An 18704-nucleotide genomic window follows, 5' to 3' on the forward strand; every position below is an offset into this window, starting at 1 on the left:
TTTGAAGTACAATGGTGCACACCTTTGATCCTAGAGCTCAGAAAACAGAGGCAGGCGGGTATCTGAGTTCAAGGCCAGCTTGGACTACAGACTGAGTTCCTGGACAGTTAAAGATACACAGTGAATGAAGCCCTATCTTGAAAAACCAAAGCAAAGCAGAGAAACAAATAAATCAGTAAAATCCAATAAAGTTCACTGCAGAGTGAACTTCCTGGCTCACCCTACCCTGACCCCTAACCCAAACCAGCACAATAAAATGACAGACACAAACAAGCTATCGAGCAAGAATCTGTTAACAGTTTTATTTTTTTTATGTTAAATACAATGGGACAGGATTGTAAGGATGAAAAAACTCAGTCAACAAACTGCCTCACAAGGGATAAGAAAAATTCTGCCATGATATTAGCAAAGGTAAAGGAGAAAATTTACACATTAAGAGGCACCATTTCCCCCACAGAAAACCTCTTGGCATTTCCTGAATGAGTGGGATTAGCAATCTAAATAAATCATATTTCAAGAGGTAACAGCAACAGATAAAATTTAAAGGGATTATTAAAATAACATTTACAAGACTGAACAATTCTTGAACTCTTATTAAAACCACAAAGAAAGAACAATTCTTTATTATGAATTTCATAAAGGACTGAATGTGCAACTGACATCTGCTAGTGATGATCTGATAATATACAATTTGTCCAGTAGCCGAACAGTTTGTTTTTATTGTGTTTTCTAACCGTAAGAGATCATTAAAGGCAAAGCCTATATGACGCTGTACACACAAAAAAATGGTCACCACGGGCCATGGTCACCGCGGGCCAGCCATACTACCAATGAAATGGTAGATAAACAAATCTTGTTCTGGTCGAGAGAAAGGAAGAAAGAGCACTCTGCATGCTTCACTCTACAAGATGAATTTCCCTAGAAAGAACCCAATGAAAATGGCTGCAATTACAACCAGAAGAGAAGGAAGAGGACTGGTGACGTTATCTCTGAAGGACATGGTGGCGGAGGTGGATCCTGGTTTATCCGAATGTGCTACCTTCCTGAGCCTTAGGCCTTCATCCTGGGGAAACACACAAAACAAAGATTTTTAAGCAACAGCACACACGGGTGAGTTCAGGATCTAAAAGTTCATAAAGCTCAGTAGATGTGCTCAGCTAGGTATAGAGGCAATACATTCCCATCTACCTTGGGAACCTATGGAATTAGAAAATGTCTAAAACTAGATTAAAGCAACTGCTGAATAATTCTATAAATCCGTCAAAACAATCAAAAGTGGTGCATTCATATGATGTAAATTACACCTCAATGTCTTTTAAAACTGAAACTGAGAAATGTATTCCTGTAAAACATGTAAGCTTACTTCCAGTAAGTCCTATGGCATTTTTAGTTGGCCACAGCCATCAGCCAGAGACTATCAATAGCACACCTATACTCAGCAGGTTTACTGACTCAATAAAACTTGAAAACCCGCATGGCAGACACACAAGGAGGTAGATAATAATTTATTACAGGATTTAGAGAAAGGCAATTTATTTTAGGGAAGTATCATTTTCATAGTCTTGATATGTATACAGCAAAACCAAGGAACATATATCAAAGGGTCACCATGGAGCATACACTGCAGTGCAGACAGGAATCTGAAGCTCCTGCCTAGACTAGCTGCTTCTTTGTGTTAAAGTGCCTTATTTGCTCCATGTAAAATGAGCTGCTCCCTTCTTATTGAAATGGTTTCATAGCGTTTCTCACAGTTCCATGGTTTTAGATGTGACTTTGCCTTGGCTGCTCTAGAAAAGCAAGATTTCTAGAGCAGGTGATTTTTATGACATATGTGTCATGGGGAAATCTTAACTGTATGCCGGCTCTTATCAGGTTCTGTTTATACAACTTAAGAAATCAGACAATTTTTACTACCTTAATATAAACTATTTTATCCCCATACCATTCCTCAACCAATTACATGGCATCTCAAGCTTCACTTCGGTTTAATTTGCTGGTTTTGACATTAGGAGTGTGAAGTGATACACATTATTATAGCTGTCCTCTGATTCATCTTCCTCAAGCTAGTAACATATGCTATGGTCCTCTCAGAAGATGCCTAGCACTCTGGTGCTAATTAGCAGTGCTAATGTGTTAAGCTAGGCTAAGATATTCGAAAAGCAGGTGCATTTTCAACTTGGGATATCTTCACTTTCCAATGGGTTTACCAAGAATATCCTATCAAATGTTCAACATCCTATCAAATGTTGAAAAGTAATTTTTTAAAAAGACGTATTTAGTTTTTGTTTGTGAGTACACTGTCGCTGTCTTTGGGAACACCAGAAGAGGGCATCAGACACCATTATAAATGGTTATGAGCCACCATGTGGTTGCTGGGAACTGAACTGAGAACTTCTGGAAGACCAGTCAGTGTTCTTAACCACTGAGCCATCTCTCCAGCCCTGAAAAAAATATCTTAACACTAATTAAATATACCTGGCCATTTCCATTACTAGATTTCAGAAACTTCAGTTTCTTTAGTATTACAGTAATTAGTTCCAAGTAATAAGAACAATCAAACAAATTAAATTAAAAGTCAGCAATAAGATTACATATAAACATACAGAGATTGCTAAAATACTAACACGTTCATTATACCTTCATTGCAATTACCTCATTTTCAACCAAAAAAACTTACTCTCAGGTGTCGGTTTTCTTCTGAAAGCTTCATCATTTCTCCCTGAAGTCGCTTGCACTCTTCCATCAGTTTCCTTGTTTCCGTATCATTAAGTGAAACACTATGTGGTTTTGGCAGGGGTCCATCTTGTTTGGATGCATTCAGTGGAACAGCTTTGCTAGGTTCCATATCATTCTGTATTTCAAAGACATTTGGAATCTTTAAGCAAAAAAAAGTATGGATTTTTAACTAATCTAAGTTATACAACTTTTTTTTCTAAAAGTGTCGTGAAAATGACAAGTTTCAACTAATAAGATTTATTAAGTAGTAAATATTATCTGCAGACAATTTTCAGTGGAACATGCCAATCAATACCAGCAGTTAATCAAAATAAGCAGCCCATTTCCTCTATTCCCATACCGGTGGCACTTACCTTAAAACTTAAGGTATCATAACTTATCTTTTACATTCTTTACTCCAGACTTTTAAAAGCAAAGAATTTCAAATGGAGTAAGAGTCACTTTTCTTTATTATTTACCTCCAGACACACACTTCAGTCAAGGGAAACAAGCTGAACGAGAAGCTCCTGGTCATTTTAATGATCCAACAATGCAGTCAAATGAGGTTTTAGGAATTGGAAGGTACAGGACAACCTCATCATCATTCCATTAAATTTATAGCTACCTAAGGACATACAGTCAAAAACAATCTAACGTTTGCTAATGGACTAAAGAAACTAAAACATAAAACATTGGAAGAGAAACAAATAAATCAGTACAATAGGAAGCTATTTCTGGTCTTAAACAGATGATTATTCAAACTGTAAGAGAGTCCACTTAGTGTGATTCACTGTGGTATTCTATTTAAGTGGTAGGTTAAGAAAACTTTATTCTTCCCAACAACATAAGCACTTGGACACCAGTGTTAGCACCAACATTATTATTTCTAAGCCTGTGATCTACTGTTTCAGTATCCTTAAAATCCAACATTATGCTACCACATACAAAAACAGCATCAATATAGTCATTCTTTTCAATTTGAATTTTTAATTGTTAAAAAATTTTAGAAGGCTTGAAAGGTTAAGTCAATATAACATTTAATAGAAAACAGGAGACCTTGGGTTTGCTACTGACAACCAAAAAAATAAAAATGGCAACCTTTAATCCAGATAATAATCGCTATTTACAAAAGTAAATTTTATGACATCACAAAGTAGTCATTTATGGCAAGATTAGAGGTGGCACATGACCATTCTGGCAGCCAATTGAGCTACAATGATTAATACTGTCAACTAGACAGATCTAGAATCATCTGGAAACTCTGTATTAAGTAGAGTGGGACAAGCCACCCTGTATGTGAGTAGGTCCCAAATAGAGTAAGAGGAAGGGGAGCTGAGCACCAGCTCTCAGCACTGCTTCCCCTGCAAGATGCAGCCTGACAACCAGCTATGCCCATGCTACCGCTACCAGTGCCCTCCGACTGTAGCTATGATCAAGTCTCATGAAGATGCCTGGGTAGTACTTTAATACTTTCAAGGTTAAAGAGCTGCTTACTTCAATTTGTTGAGTTTCTCTTGCTGACATTGCTTGTTCTTCGTCATCATCTCCCCAGTGCCCAAACACACCCATCTCTTAAAGAAAAACCTTTACTTCATATTTTGCTAGCAATATTGAGTTTTTTCCATGACAATACTTAAATTCACTTCAAACAAATTTTGTCAAATCCTATCCTGCAAATTAAAACTTCTGATTAAAAAGATATGTCACCTCTGTCTGTAAAGAGACAACATTTAACAACAGGTAAACAAAATCCTCATTTTCCTTATGAACAAAGTGTCTCATAGCCAGAAGAAAGTCCTAGGCTGAACCTCCAGTATAGGAGCAAAACTCCAGTGTCAGTCCCATGTTGACTACAAAATTATATGAAGCTAATAAATAATATATTAATGATATTAAAATAAAAATTTTAATTCTTAAAACACTCAACATTTCACTTTTGTTAAAAGTCTATGTGGAATTTGTAGGGCATTCACAAAGAATAGCAAAACAACAACAACAACAACAAAAAAAAAACAAACTAATTTATGGATCTCTAATGTATAAACAAACAACCTGGCCTAGCTGGAGATCAAGAGGGAAAGCTGAGTCTTCTGTAGGAACACTGAACAGGTAACTATGTAATACTTCTGACAGGATCCCCATTAGTGAGTGCCTGCAGGAAGCCAGCTTGCTCCTTTTAATGTTACTTCAGATTGATCCAAAAAGAGGAGACTGTTCTTAGGACCATGGATCAACCAAATAAACAGATCCAACATGCTGTGACTCTTACCAACAAGAGTACCGTGCTTTAACACCTCAAGTTACAATAAACTACAACGGAGTGTCAAGACACTTCCCACTATTTTATATTCTTTTTCCCAACTGCAGCTGTCCCATAAGGATTTCACTTTCAGTAACTTTGTAGGGGGAAAATAGCAAAGAGTTAGGGACTAGATACAGAAAGGTGAAACGTATGGGAGAGCAAATATTTGCAATGAAGTGCTAAAAGAGGAGCTAAAGGGCATTCATATCACTACTGTGAGTAAAGGTTGTTGCTGCATTAAGATGCTGTGCAGCTAAAGGCAAAAACTTTGTCACCACTATCAGAATTAAAGTTTTAATCTATGAATTGAAATATTAAAAAAAAAACAAGGCTCCCTAATTTTTTTTTCTTTCTATCTTATCAGTAAATGAAGAATTTCTCTAGGCCCATAGTCATCAAAAGTAATTCCAAATTATAAAGCCAAATAGACATTTAGATTAAAAGGTCTGTCTGTTTGAGATAGGCTTTCACTGTGTAGCCCAGCTATCCTGAAACTAGTTAAATGGGCCAGCCTAGACCTGAACTCACAGAGCTCTGCTTGCCTCCCTGATGCTAAGGTGTTTTAGGGAGCTAGAGATAATAGTGCAGTGATAAAGAATACTGGCTGCTATTCTAGCAGACCTGTGATGATGTTCCAAGGGAGGAAATAAAGGGCACTCTTATTAGTATGATTCCCAGCACCTACATGGCAGCTCACAGCCATCTGTTAACTCTGGTTCCAGGGGATCCAATGCTCTCTACTGACCTCCACTGGAACAAGGCACATGTGGTGTACATACATAAATGTAAGCGAAACACCCACACAAATGTTTTTTAGTCACAATTTTTTTTAATCCCAGGGCCTTACAAGTTAACATTGACAGTTATGCTTGTAGAAAAGCAGTGCTTTCCATCTTCCCTACTTGCTGTGTATCTGTGATGCTAATTCACACAAGATTCAAATTCAATTTTAGCATTTGTTCTCATTCACAGGAAAAACGAAATCAACTTAATGCTGTTCACATTTTGACTTCTCAGCTGCTCTACTTTTAAATAGAGTTTAACACTTCAATCTCTGGCTGGTGAAGCTCTGCAGAGCACTTGCCTACAGGAAGCCCTGGGTCTACCTCCAGGATAGACCCAGGTCTCAGCATTTACAAAAGCAGGTTGGAAGATAAGGAGTTCAAGGTCATCCTTGGCTATATTCTGAGCTGAGGTCACTCTGGGCCATGTGAGACCCTGTCTCAAAAACAATTCTATTTACTAATATACTCAATATTACTTATCTGCTTAGGTAATCTACATTAACTTACTACCACTAGTAGACTCCTACTTCTGTTAGCTCCTATGACAAACCTGCTTCACCTCTTTTAGTTCCCTGGAATCATTCTTCATGTGATAACTGGCTGTTGTTGCAACTGTACTGCTGATGCTGCTCATTGAAGTGACAGCTGAAGCAATCCCTGGTGGAGTTTTACCCTGAGATAGCATGGGAAAAATATTCTCAGATTCATACCATACTGATTTCTCCTATACATTGGGAAGGGCTAACAGAAATCGCTTAAGCCTGTAAAATATTGGTATCTTGTTCTATAAAAATAAGTAATGCATCAGAATTAGAATGTCAAAGCAAAAATTTTTTTCTGAACTAGCTTTTCATAAATATTTCTACACAAAATTAGATTATGTCCTATTTGCATACCTTCATTTATAAAATGTATATATTAAATAAATGTATGCAAAGTTTATATTGCCCTAAAGAATATTTACTTCTACCTTTAATTCTATGGCTTAAAAAAAAAGCTAGTACGTGTCATTACCTGAAAAATATTCAATTTCATATTCTCTTACCTTTGATAACATTTAACACAAACATTTTCTCATTAAGGTTAAAAAACGGTAATGATATGTAAGCCTCTTTTATACTCAGGATCATGTTAACCGCCAAACACACCAAGTCAATAAAAACCAGATTCATAAAATATTCTGGCTAGCTTACACAGTTCTCTAGTTACCTTTCAAATTCTCTTAATAGGTAAAATTCAACTCAAAAAGTTTGGCACAAAATAATATTTAACAGATATCCCCATACTAAATTCATACAAGAATTCATATTGAATAGGTTATAAAATAACAAAAAGCCTCATTCCATCCTTAAACTGGCACACACCTTTAATATCAGCACTAGAAAGGCAGAGGCAGAAAAGTTCTCAGTGAGTTCAAGGCCAGTATGTTCTACCATAGCAAGCTCCAGGATGGATGGATGGATGGATGGAAGGAGGGAGGGAGGGAGGAAGGACCACCAGTAGCTGGACACGAGTGTTTTGTAACTTAAAGCAAACTACTAAGGGAACTAATTTTACAAAACTTCACTTTATTAAAGATTTCACATTTTATACCATGTACCTGAAAGGCTCTCTCTGCAGTGATCAGTAAACAACTCTGGTTCCCAGGCAAACACCTGCTATACTCAGAGTGACAATGCATGTGATTCTCAACAACTGTACTATTTTTTTACTTTTGCTGTCTTGAAAAAATAATGTTGCCTTTTTAACTAAGTTTAAACTTCCTGGGTTTCCTTCTTCATGCTGATTTTAAATCCATATATTTTAGAGCTATTTCACAAAAATATCCACTCTCTAATGGTAGTTTAAATACAACAACTATTTTAAAAAATAACTTCATAAAAATCAAAACAGAAACTCAAAACACTATATACATTTTAAGCAGACTGCTTGTTACCTTGGTAACATGATTCCAAAACCTCAATCATTTTAATTTATAGTGTCTTCCTAAAACTCTAAGTCACAAAATACCACATTTCCCTTCACTGCTTCCAGAAACCAGGAATACAAACAACAAATAACCAAAAAAAAAAAAAAAAATCAAGATCGCCCAGCAAGTGTAGCAGTTAACAGCGTGTTTAAATGAGACTACCCAATTATTTCTTTCAGGGTACCAGAATATGAAGTAGGTAGTTAAACTAAAACAGTAAGACTAGCACACCTAGACTTCTCTCCTCCATGCTGAAAAACCAAGTACCAAGAGCTGCAATAGCCCCTGTGAAATGCTTTCAGTAAGTTTTCCAAGCTAAATATATTAAAAAACTCAGAACTCTCAAGTAACTGTGGCATCAAAAACCTAGTAACTATTCAGTGATGGTTATTAATGAGACTGATTCTGGTAATTAGTTCACAGTGTACATTAATGTAGAAAAAAAGTAAAATTCTACATAGATTTCTCCAGTTTCATGCACATTTTTCAATAATCAACATTTCTTAGACCCTGAAGGAATGTACCAGCAGCAAAATGAGCTTGAAGAGAGAACCGTATTTCCAAAAGGAATTTTCAGAACATTCCAAAGTTAACTGTTCCCTAGTTTCCACCTCTGGAGTAGCTGGGATTACAGGTCAGTGTACCTCTAGCACAAAAGCTTAGGTGGGACAGCCCAGGGCATTATATGATAAACCTGCCTCCTACCCACTAAGCTACATCCACATCATATCTCATGTGAATTTTGAAATAGCAATTCTCAACATTTAAAAATGTCCACCAACTATCATAAGGGCTCATTCCTGAAATACAAGCACTCACGATGCCAAGGCAGGAGGACTGCTACAAGTTTGAGGATAGCCTAGGCATACAGTGAGTTAGGACCATCCTGGGACAGGCACAGACCCTATCTTCCAAGCAATGACAAAACAAAAATTTATTAACAGCAAGGCTAAGGACCAAGAGCGCTACAAACAGTACTTCAGGAGGTCTACAATAGGATCTACTATTACACTGCCTAGTGCCCACACCACCATCCTGAAATGCCTTCTCTGACTAAAAGAACCTACAGTTTTGTTTGCTTTTATAAGAAAAGGCCTAACTACTCTGCAGCACAAGCAATCCTGCTTCCAAAGTACTGGGATTATAGGCATAAGCAGCCAATGCCACCATTCCAGTGTTTAAGAAATGATTTAAGTCTGAGCCTAGAAAAATCCTGGCCATATTACATTAAGAAAATTTGAAATGAGCTGGAAAGATGGCTCAGAGGTTAAGAACACTACCTGTCTTTCCAGTAGATCCGGCTCAGAGGCCTAGCAATCCATGGTAGCTCACAACTACCTTTAACTCCAGTTCCAGGGAACTAAACCCTCTTTTCTGGACTTTGTGGGTACCAAAGTATACACGTAGCACACAGACAGACATGAAGGCAAAATAATTTAAGGAAGTTCTTAAGTCAGTGGTGACTGCAGAGACTCACTCTTAACTGGTCAAAATACTGTTATGACTGTCTCATGTCAGTCCATAAACAAGACACGGTCAGCATCCCCTCCACAGCTCCAGGAAAAATGAACAAAAACTGAAAAATGTTAAAGCTTGAAGAAGGGGAGTGCAGTGTGCAGCTCTAGTTTCCCAGCAGGACACAAATGTGGCACTCTTCAACTTAGAGCAGCTGTGACTATCTACATAGGAGCTCCACAAACCCTGTCACAGAAGGATGCAGAACTCATGGAGCCCTGCCCCATCCCCAAAGATTCATACTAGCTTACTGCTGATGGAGAAAGAAAGAACAGGCATTTCTCTTCACTGTCACTAGTGAGATGAACAAACAAAACTGAACAATTCTCCTGTGACAGACTTAACCAAAAAAAGCATCTAAGGAACAATAAGTAGGGTCAGTCAGAAAAAGAATTCATGAGTGGGCACAGGGAAAAAGAAGGGCAGTGGGACATGGACATGATCAAAAATCAATTATGTACACATATAAAATTTTCTAATAAAATCTGTTACTTATAATATACATAATAAAAACGTTAAAAACTATAGGTTACTAATAATTATTTGGGTTAAAGTGCTAAGAACCAACTTGAAAGACTTTCTAAATAAATCAATCTAAGAATAATAACATAGTAACTAAGCCTGGTGGTAATCCCAGCAATTAGAAGACAGGCAATGCAGATCTGAATTTGAGGCCAGCCTGGTCTGCAGAGTAAGTTCCAAGACACCTAGGGTTATACAGAGAAATCCTGTCTCAAAAACCAAAAGTAGTAGTAGTAACAGTTATCACTAGTATCATTGTTGATATAACATCCCAAAATTATTTACAGTAATGTCAATCCTGATAAAATTATTTTGTTGTTAATACAAAAAGCAGGGCTGGGGAGATGGCTCAGTGGTTAAGAGTACTGACTGCTCTTCCAGAGGTCCTGAGTTCAAATCCCAGCAACCACATGGTGGCTAACAGCCATCTGTAACGGGATCCAATGCCCTCTTCTGGTGTGTCTGAAGACAGCGACAGTGTACTCGCATGAAAAAAAAAAAATTAAAAAAAAAAAAAACTTAAAAAAATACAAAAACTATAGAGGCTATTAACATCTTTGAAGGAAACATAAAAGAAAAGGGAAACTAATTAATAAGCATAAACACTATAATTTTTACTCTTAGCAATTATGACTCAGATTCACTTTAAAAGGGTCTGTTGAAAACTTAGTTATTGGGCAACACCTAATTAACATTTAAGAACATTTTTATCTCAGTTTTCTTATTAAGAAATATAGTTAGTTTACTTTTGAATAGAGCAAACAAGTTACTAGATCAAACCAAGAGTCATATTAGACTATAACCAAATTATAGCAATTATATTTACCCACATTATTTTATATATTTCAACCTACACAAAAGCTTAGCTTTATAGTTCCCCCTACAAACTATAAGAAAAAAATCCTTGGATTTGGAGAGATCACTACTCTTCCACAAGGCCTAGGGTTCTATTCCCAGCACCTACCCATGGCAATTCAAAAGCATCTATAACTCCTATTCCAGAGAAACCTATGCCCTCTCTGGTCTCCAAGGGTACCAGACAAGCACAGACATACATGAAGGCAAACCAACCATATGCAACAAATAAAATTCCTTTAAATCTATAAACCAGAAAGACAACTGAGATAAGGTGACTATACCCTCTATATAGACCACAGGTCACTGATCTGTTATTGTAAACAAATCTATCCTCAGCCCCACTCCTCACAAATGTAGCTGTTTAAGATAATAAACTATTCATTAAAAAATAAAATTGATTTTGATCAGAAAACAAAATATGCAAAATATTTGGCAAAGGCCAACTGGAGGGGATGGTGTATCTCTGCAAATTATGTATTTTATTCCAAGAATGTTGATAGTTACCCCAAAAGAAGTTCTGCTTTTTACAGTTGTAGTTATATATACATGTCTTTATTCTTTAAAAAGAAAAAGACATGATTTCAGTTATCAAAATGTGAGAGCATTACTAGAAATTCTCCTACACTGAAATTTGAACCTAACATGTAATGTATTTCTCCTTAGGCTAGCAAAATATCATAAAATGGACATAGCATTATCAAGCTTCTTAAGTCTCATAAAATGATCAGCCACACCAAATCCAAAATCAAAAGCTGATAATTATTAAATATTTCTTACTTACCAGCTTATCATTTTCATTCGGCATTTCAAATACACATCTCAATTTAGAATCCATTAATTCATCAGGTTTTGCCTCTTTCCACTAAAAAGAAAAACAAAACAAAAATCCAAATATGAGAAAAGAGCTGTGGCAACCAGCTCTCACCAGAAGGGACAACTGCAGCCTGAGTATGCTCAAGAAGTGACTCAGCCGGGATGCTGGCTGGAGTTGATGACTGCAGATCGCCTACAATCATGAACCAGTGTCACTGGACCTTTAGGAAACTGCAGACCCCATCAATGAAAGCTAACTGACACTGGTCCATGAGAAGGCTCAGCAGAGAAAAGCACCTGCTGCCACATTGGTGGCCTGAGTTCCAGCCTAGGAACCATACTGTTTGGTAGAATGGGAGGCCCAGCCCCACCCACCAGCTGTCCTCTGACACCATGGTAAACCAAGAATGGGATGGAAAGCAGCAGTGGCATCAGCAATACATGGCCTCTCTTCTTCACTTTAGCACGTCTAAATGGTTTCTAAGGAACTATTTCAAGCATGGCGGGTGGTATACACCTTCAATCCTAGCGATGGAAGAGGCAGAGGCAAGAGGGTCTCTATAGGTTCAAAGTCAGCCTGGAATACAAAGTTCCAGTACAGGCAGAATCATGCCTTGAAAAAAAAATTTTTTTTAACAAGATTTTTTTTAATTGTTTGAATTTTAATTTTGTTCTGATATTTAATTTTGGGCAAAGAGATCAGAACTGTTTAGAGCTAAAACAAAACAAAGTTTAAACTACATCTCCAAAAAACAATTTCTGTACAACTTCTACACTTACCACAGCTTCCATATCTGAAATGTTTGGTGGAGCAAATATTGTCTGTACCATGAACTTATGTTTACTCTTTTCATTCGGATCATAATCAAAGGGCTGTAGCATTACTAAATAAAAAGAGAAAGCACATTATCACCTACATTTTATGTCATATTTATTACCACCATAGTAACACACAAATTTAATGAGTATCAAAATGGGTTCAAAACTCAAGATGCGCAAGCAACTTTGTAACTTTTAATTATTAAATTGTTGGTTTTAATTTAGATAATTGACACTTAATATAACTCATTTTAAAACTGACTTTAAACAATTACTCAGAATGTGTTTGTTTGTGTAAACTTAATTTTAAGAAAATCATAACTCCTCGACACTTAGACTTTATTCACAGATCCCTTTAGACCTGAGTAGCCTGTGAAAGTTTTCAGGCTCTGGGAGATCAATTGGCATGCTAAATTTATGTTACATAAATCCAAGATGAGATCATAAACAATAATCAGTAATTACAAAGAATGTATATGAGATGCATTTACAGCCAGGCTCTACTTCTAAACAGTCCCACTGGGCCTTAAATAACTTGCTATCTTAATACTCTATTAAGCTTGAAAATAAAAGCTGTAGTTATCTTAAAATATAGGAGTATTACAGGGGCCACCAAGAATTACACATATTCCTAACTCCATAATCTGTAATGACATAATCCATTGGTTTTTCCTGCTCCCTTTATAATTAACAAATGCAGGAATTGATAACTACTATTTAAAAAACAAGTAATAAAGTCTGTGTGTGAGAGGTTCTATCAGAAGCTTAAAGTTACATGGAGTCACCCACAGACTTGCAGCCTATGAACCTTTGGATGACACCAGAAGATCCCACAGCAGGAGTATGTGATGTATGTAGAAGCAACACACAAGGAAGTGAGTGAGTGGTGCAGTTTTCAGGACAAGACATTGGCATTTATACTAAAAGAAATAAAAACTCTTCTGATTTTATAAGTAGGCCCAAAACAGGCATACCTTTTTTTAAGCAAAAGACTCAAAACACTTCTATAGACACAGCGAACATGATTCAATCACATTCAATTCAGTGCCACTTCAAAGATCAAGTAGCAAGAACACAGACCATGGTAGAAAGCTATGGAAATATAGAACAAATGATGTTTCAAATTGACAATAACTAATCATATATCCCCATACAAGCTGAGAGTAGGAAAGGGTCAGTAAAACTGTTGTATGGCAGACACCCAAGGAAAACCTTTAAACACAAACTGAAGCCAAATAATATCAACTGATAAAAACACTAAACTTCCAATACAACAGTCATGGAATGTCAGTACTGCAAAAGTCCAGGACATGAAATGCTACCTGAAACAGTCACAATTGACCCTGGGTCAATAATCCCACTGTTGGGCCGCACACAGTACCGGCGAGGCGCTGTAGTCTTCACTTTGAAACACACTTTTCTATCCGATGGATTTTGCAATTTAAGATTTGTAGTGACTACATCTGTGAAGGGGCCTGTAAGGTAAAGGGCAGAAGAAGAGAAAATTAACTGAATTCTCAACAAAACATAATTCAAGATTAAATTAATATAATCTCAACCCCACTTTTCTACAGAAAACAGGAATTGTCTCTATTTCTTCAACTTTTGCTGATTTCATCCATAAGATGACTATTAGTTCTTTAACTCTGATTACATTTATTATGTTTGTGTGTTGCACATATCAGCATGTGCATATCTACGTGGAGATCAGAAGACAGCTTTTTAGAACTAGTGCTCTCCTTTTATTATGTGGGGTCCAGAAACCAAACTCCAGTTCTCAGGCTTGGCAACAAGCATCTCCATCCAATGAGCAGTCTTGTCAGCCAAAACTGTACTCATGCTCCCACATCACGTGACCAACAAGAGTCCCTTAGTAGTCTTCACCACTGCTAATCTTTGCATCCACAAGGCAAACTACAAAACTAAAACCTGACAGTACTCATGGGTCTCAATTCATTCAATCCATTCACTCACGTGTGTTAAGTACTTGATGAGTACTGTCATATGCTATATCTAAATACAAAGTATTTCTTAAAGCTTCAGTTCTGTACTCAACAAAATGACAAAACACAGAATTTAAAAAGCTGACCCAGTCCTACCTAACCAGCATATCCTTGTTTGGTTTTGGCTGAAAAGCCAAGGCACATTATATAGTTTACGCGGCAAGAATTTCTTGTTGATTTTAAAGGCATTTTAATTGTTTTAAATGGTCTTTTAAAAAATCTATTTTATGCATTTGCTTTCTATTTGTCAAAGGAGTGATGCTGATCTAAACTAGAACAGTAAGAACACTATGCAGTGTGGCTACAGGCCCACATTCAACCACCAGCACCAAAAAAGAAAATGGAAAAAAGCCTAGAAGCCTGAAGTAAAAGACATTATAAAGGCCGTCCTATTTTTAACTATTTGTTCTCACTTATTTGTCTGTGTTACTTAGACTGTATGTCTTCATGCACAGCATGGTCAATGCTCTACCATGTGGGTTCAAGGATTGAACTGTCTTCAATCAAGCTTGGCTCTAAGCATTTGAACTAGAGTCACCTTCTGACCTGTTTCTTTGAATCAAACAAAAACTATGTTTTTTTAAAATTTTGCAACAATCATACTTTGAAATCTAGATTTAGAAAATTCACCAACCATGTACAATAAACTTTATCTGAGTGTTGGTAAACTGTCTGAGACAAAGACTTTCAGAAAAGAAAGACAGAAACAAATACATGTGTGCCTAATGCCTAACACAAGGAAAAACTACTTCACAAAAGCAGGGAAATCTAAAAACTTTCCCGGCTTTCAAGCCCTGAAAAATAAACTTTACCTGAAGTGCTTGTTCTGCTTTTAGTTACTCATTCACTCTGCAAGACAATCTTAATCCCTTTGTTCCCTAATTGCTTGTTTCTGATCAGCAGGTAATTTAACATCTCTATAATACTATTAAAGAAGATAAAGGGGAGGATTCCCCTCCCCCAAACCTGTCCACTTTTCTTCCCATATACACAGCATAAGGGTAGAAATAAATACATTTGAAAGGGTGAAACAAGAATCCCATCCTTAGCAGTGTCAGTGCCCATAAATCATGGCAGTAGCTGGGAGCTTTAGTGTGGCAGGCCTTTACAGCTGACCCTTCTGACCAGTCTTCGCAATTTTAAAAATAACTATATGACATTTTAAATTCAAACTCCAAAGAACTATGTATGTTTTAAAGAGTACTTAATATACTGCCCAATAGGGATCATAAATTTTAAACATAAAAATGCAAAGATAAGATACCAAAACAAAATGCTTAGACACATTAGCCTTATGAAAAAAAGAATGTTGTAAATCCTATAAACCACCTAAAAAGTAAATTAAAGATTGTTTATTCCACTAGATCCCTCTAGGCAAGCATGAGTCCGAGCCTACTGTTTCTTGTTAAAAAGGAAAACTAAAGAGTATTGGTAACAGTGAGTAAAATAGCCGAATTTTATGGCTAACACTGCTGCTTAATTCAAAGAAACATCTGGTCCACATTTTTAAGCCACAGAATTCTTTGGGAATCTGATTAAAGCTAAAAACATGCATAGGAACTACACACAAATCTTAACACTGAATTCATAAAAGCTAAGACTGTTGTGGAAGCTGTAATCACCCTACTCCTCCCCCCCACATCATCATCCACCCACCCACCCACACATCCATCCATCCATCCATCCAAAATGATAAGAATCACTGATAATAAAATGTTCTTCAATTGTCAAGCTAAGCTCAGCTACAAAGAGAACCAAGCAGAGATAGAAAGTAGCTTGCTTTGTCCTTTATTTTGAAACTCATAAAGAGCACTCACACACATACTCCAATTTAGTTTATCAATGCTGTGCTCTTTCAGACATATTTTCTATCTAACCCTTCAGACACAAGGCATCAAGAGGTTATCATTCCTACCTGCATTCCTGTCCTTTCAAGGATGTGTTAAGCAGAAAATAGTCTTTTAAGATAACGCCTCCAAATCAGGTACTGTTACTACACCATACTCTGCTACAAAGGTCAGGTAAATTTCCATGCAGCACTCCATGAAAGAGTGAAGTTACTAAACTCAAGGTTTCTCTGCTCTATGCAAAGCCACTCTATGGACAGCTCCAATTTGAAGCCCTTTGTCATCCATCTTGGAATGGAAAGTGACCAAGGAAAAACACAATTGCAGAGGTTCTTGCAGTGTCATGAATAACAAGGTAGTCCTTTTACTTCAATGTAGATGTTTGTTAAGTGTTCTAGCATCCAAGAAATTGCAGTCTTTTCACAATTGCTGGCAGTCTTTCAGTTCTGGTACTATGGTACACAGACTATGTTAGTGGCTTCTATATAACAGCACAACATTCAATACATCTTTCTCTTACACCATGAGTTATACTCAAACTCCTAAAGAAACATTTAATTCATTCCTGACTAAAGTGGAGAAATTAGCAAGTTTTGAGTCCTTTTGCTACTCAATACATTATTTGTTGAATTACCATATACCATAAATATAGCTAACAGTCATTTATAAACAAGAAATAATAAAAGGCAAAAAAGTATAAACAAAAATGTAAAAATCCTGAGAGCTGGATATTTCTCATGTAAATACATAAATAAAAGTAATTGCTATTTACTATCTTTTCACAGGTTTTGCCAAATTAATTTAAACTAGTTAAATAGTTTTCTAAGCTGGTGCAATAGTTCTTTAATGCCAACACTCAGGAGGTAGGACTGTGTAAAAGACCTTGTCTCCAAAAGCAGTAAAACAAGTCTGACCCCAGAGCCTCAACTGTATTTATTTCTATAAACACACATAGATTCCTGGAGCATTAGAGCAATCAAATTAGCATTATATAATGTATTTATTTCCTTTGGTCCCATAGGCCAGTGTTAAACACTTCCTAAAATAAATATTTAAGTATTTTATATCCAAGAAAGCTCTAAACATGTTCACTACATATTTCTTTTCATTTTAAGTGTATGGGTGTTTTGACTGAATGTACATCTGTGTTTGGCTAGTACTTGGGAAGGCAAGAGGGGTCAGAGCTCTTGGAAATGCAGTTACAGATTGTTAAAAGCTGCCATGTGGTGCTGGAAAAATAGAACACAGGACCCCTGGAAGAGCAACGAGCACTTTTAACTGCTGAGCCATCTCTAGCCCCTACAAATTTCTTAAGCAAGAAATTTAACTTATTTTCCTGTTCTATACTGTGCTGAGCTATCATGAAGGCTAGTTCTATTTCATGTACTGCTGTATCTCTAGCAGTTACAACAATGCCTGACATCAGTTACTGGTAAACATTCCTATACAAATACTGTTGTACAAATCAACAGTCCCATTTTCTGGAAAAACAAAAAGACTTTTTAAGACTTATGTGTATATTTTATGTATATGGGTGTTTTGTCTGCATGTACATCTGTCCACCAGAAAAGAGTATTTGATCCCTCAGGACTAGTTATAGATGGTTATGAGCCACTATGTGGATGATGATAATTGAACTCAGGACCCCCTAGCAAAGCAGCCACTGCTCTTCTTTGCTAAGTCACTCTAAATAATGCCAACTAAAAATATTATTAAATTTAATTTATAGTTAAAACACTAAAAAGTAGCCCTATATAAAATTTCACTGGATTTGAGTGAATTGATTTGAGATTAGTGCTAAGCCAAGACTCATAATTTTACTTAAACCTCTCTAATACTCAAAGCTTTAATTATTTAAGCTACTTATTGCACTTATTTATCCAGTGTATTATAGAAGTAAAAAATTAAAATAACATGATGTAGAATTCTGAATGGCTTAAAGTTTAAAGCCACTTACAATGTGACTGATCCCTCTAATTAATCTAACCACTATAGGCAAAAAGATCTCTTAGGTCCCTTCCATCTCCAAAATTAAGTGACATTATGATCAACTTATCTTTTTTAAAGATTTATTCATGTATGAGTATACTGTAACTATCTTCAGATACACCAGAAGAGGGCATCAGATACCATTACAGATGGTTGTGAGCCACCGTGTGTTTGCTGAGAATTGAACTCGGGACCTCTGGAAGAGCTCTTAACAATCAGTGCCTTCTCCCTAGTCCCAACTTATTATCTTGAAGGTGTCTTTCTCAATGGTAAATAAAGATTTAATGGTAAACAGCAATTATTCCTCCTCAAGCATTTAGGGTTGCTTCTTAACACATTCTAATATATCTGTGATTGTTATTTTGTTTTGTTCTAGATTTTTGTTGTTTGACTGTTTAGTTTTGGTTTGTTTTTCTTTTCATAGGATCTCATATGCAGCCCAGAATAGCCTCAAACTTACTACAAAAAAAGTGAGGGCAAAAGGGAAAGCTTTTCCAGAAAAACAAAACACCAATCATATTAAAAAAAAAAAAAAAAAAGAACAAATATCTATTTTAAACAGTTCAC

The 18704-nt window shown here is 36.4% G+C and overlaps 1 protein-coding gene across 3 annotated transcripts in view; it reads right to left on the reverse strand.

Moving 5' to 3' along the window:
• Window positions 1-275: 275 nt before the first annotated feature.
• The window catches only part of VAPA (VAMP associated protein A), a 30435-nt gene continuing 12006 nt past the window's right edge, over window positions 276-18704 (reverse strand). The window contains exons 2-7 of one of the 3 annotated variants that reach the window (XM_080933289.1): window positions 13621-13773; window positions 12260-12363; window positions 11448-11528; window positions 6362-6475; window positions 2678-2851; window positions 276-1063 (exon numbers count right to left, since the gene is read on the reverse strand). In XM_080933289.1, coding sequence (XP_080789415.1) covers window positions 902-1063; window positions 2678-2851; window positions 6362-6475; window positions 11448-11528; window positions 12260-12363; window positions 13621-13773 — 788 coding nt within the window. In that variant the 3' untranslated portion in view covers window positions 276-901. Of the gene's footprint in view, window positions 1064-2677; window positions 2876-6361; window positions 6476-11447; window positions 11529-12259; window positions 12364-13620; window positions 13774-18704 lie in introns of all 3 variants that reach the window. The other 2 variants (XM_080933287.1, XM_080933288.1) reach the window with 2 other exon arrangements.

Source organism: Micromys minutus (assembly GCF_963924665.1).
Source record: "Micromys minutus genome assembly, chromosome: 19".
Lineage (NCBI taxonomy): Eukaryota > Metazoa > Chordata > Mammalia > Rodentia > Muridae > Micromys > Micromys minutus.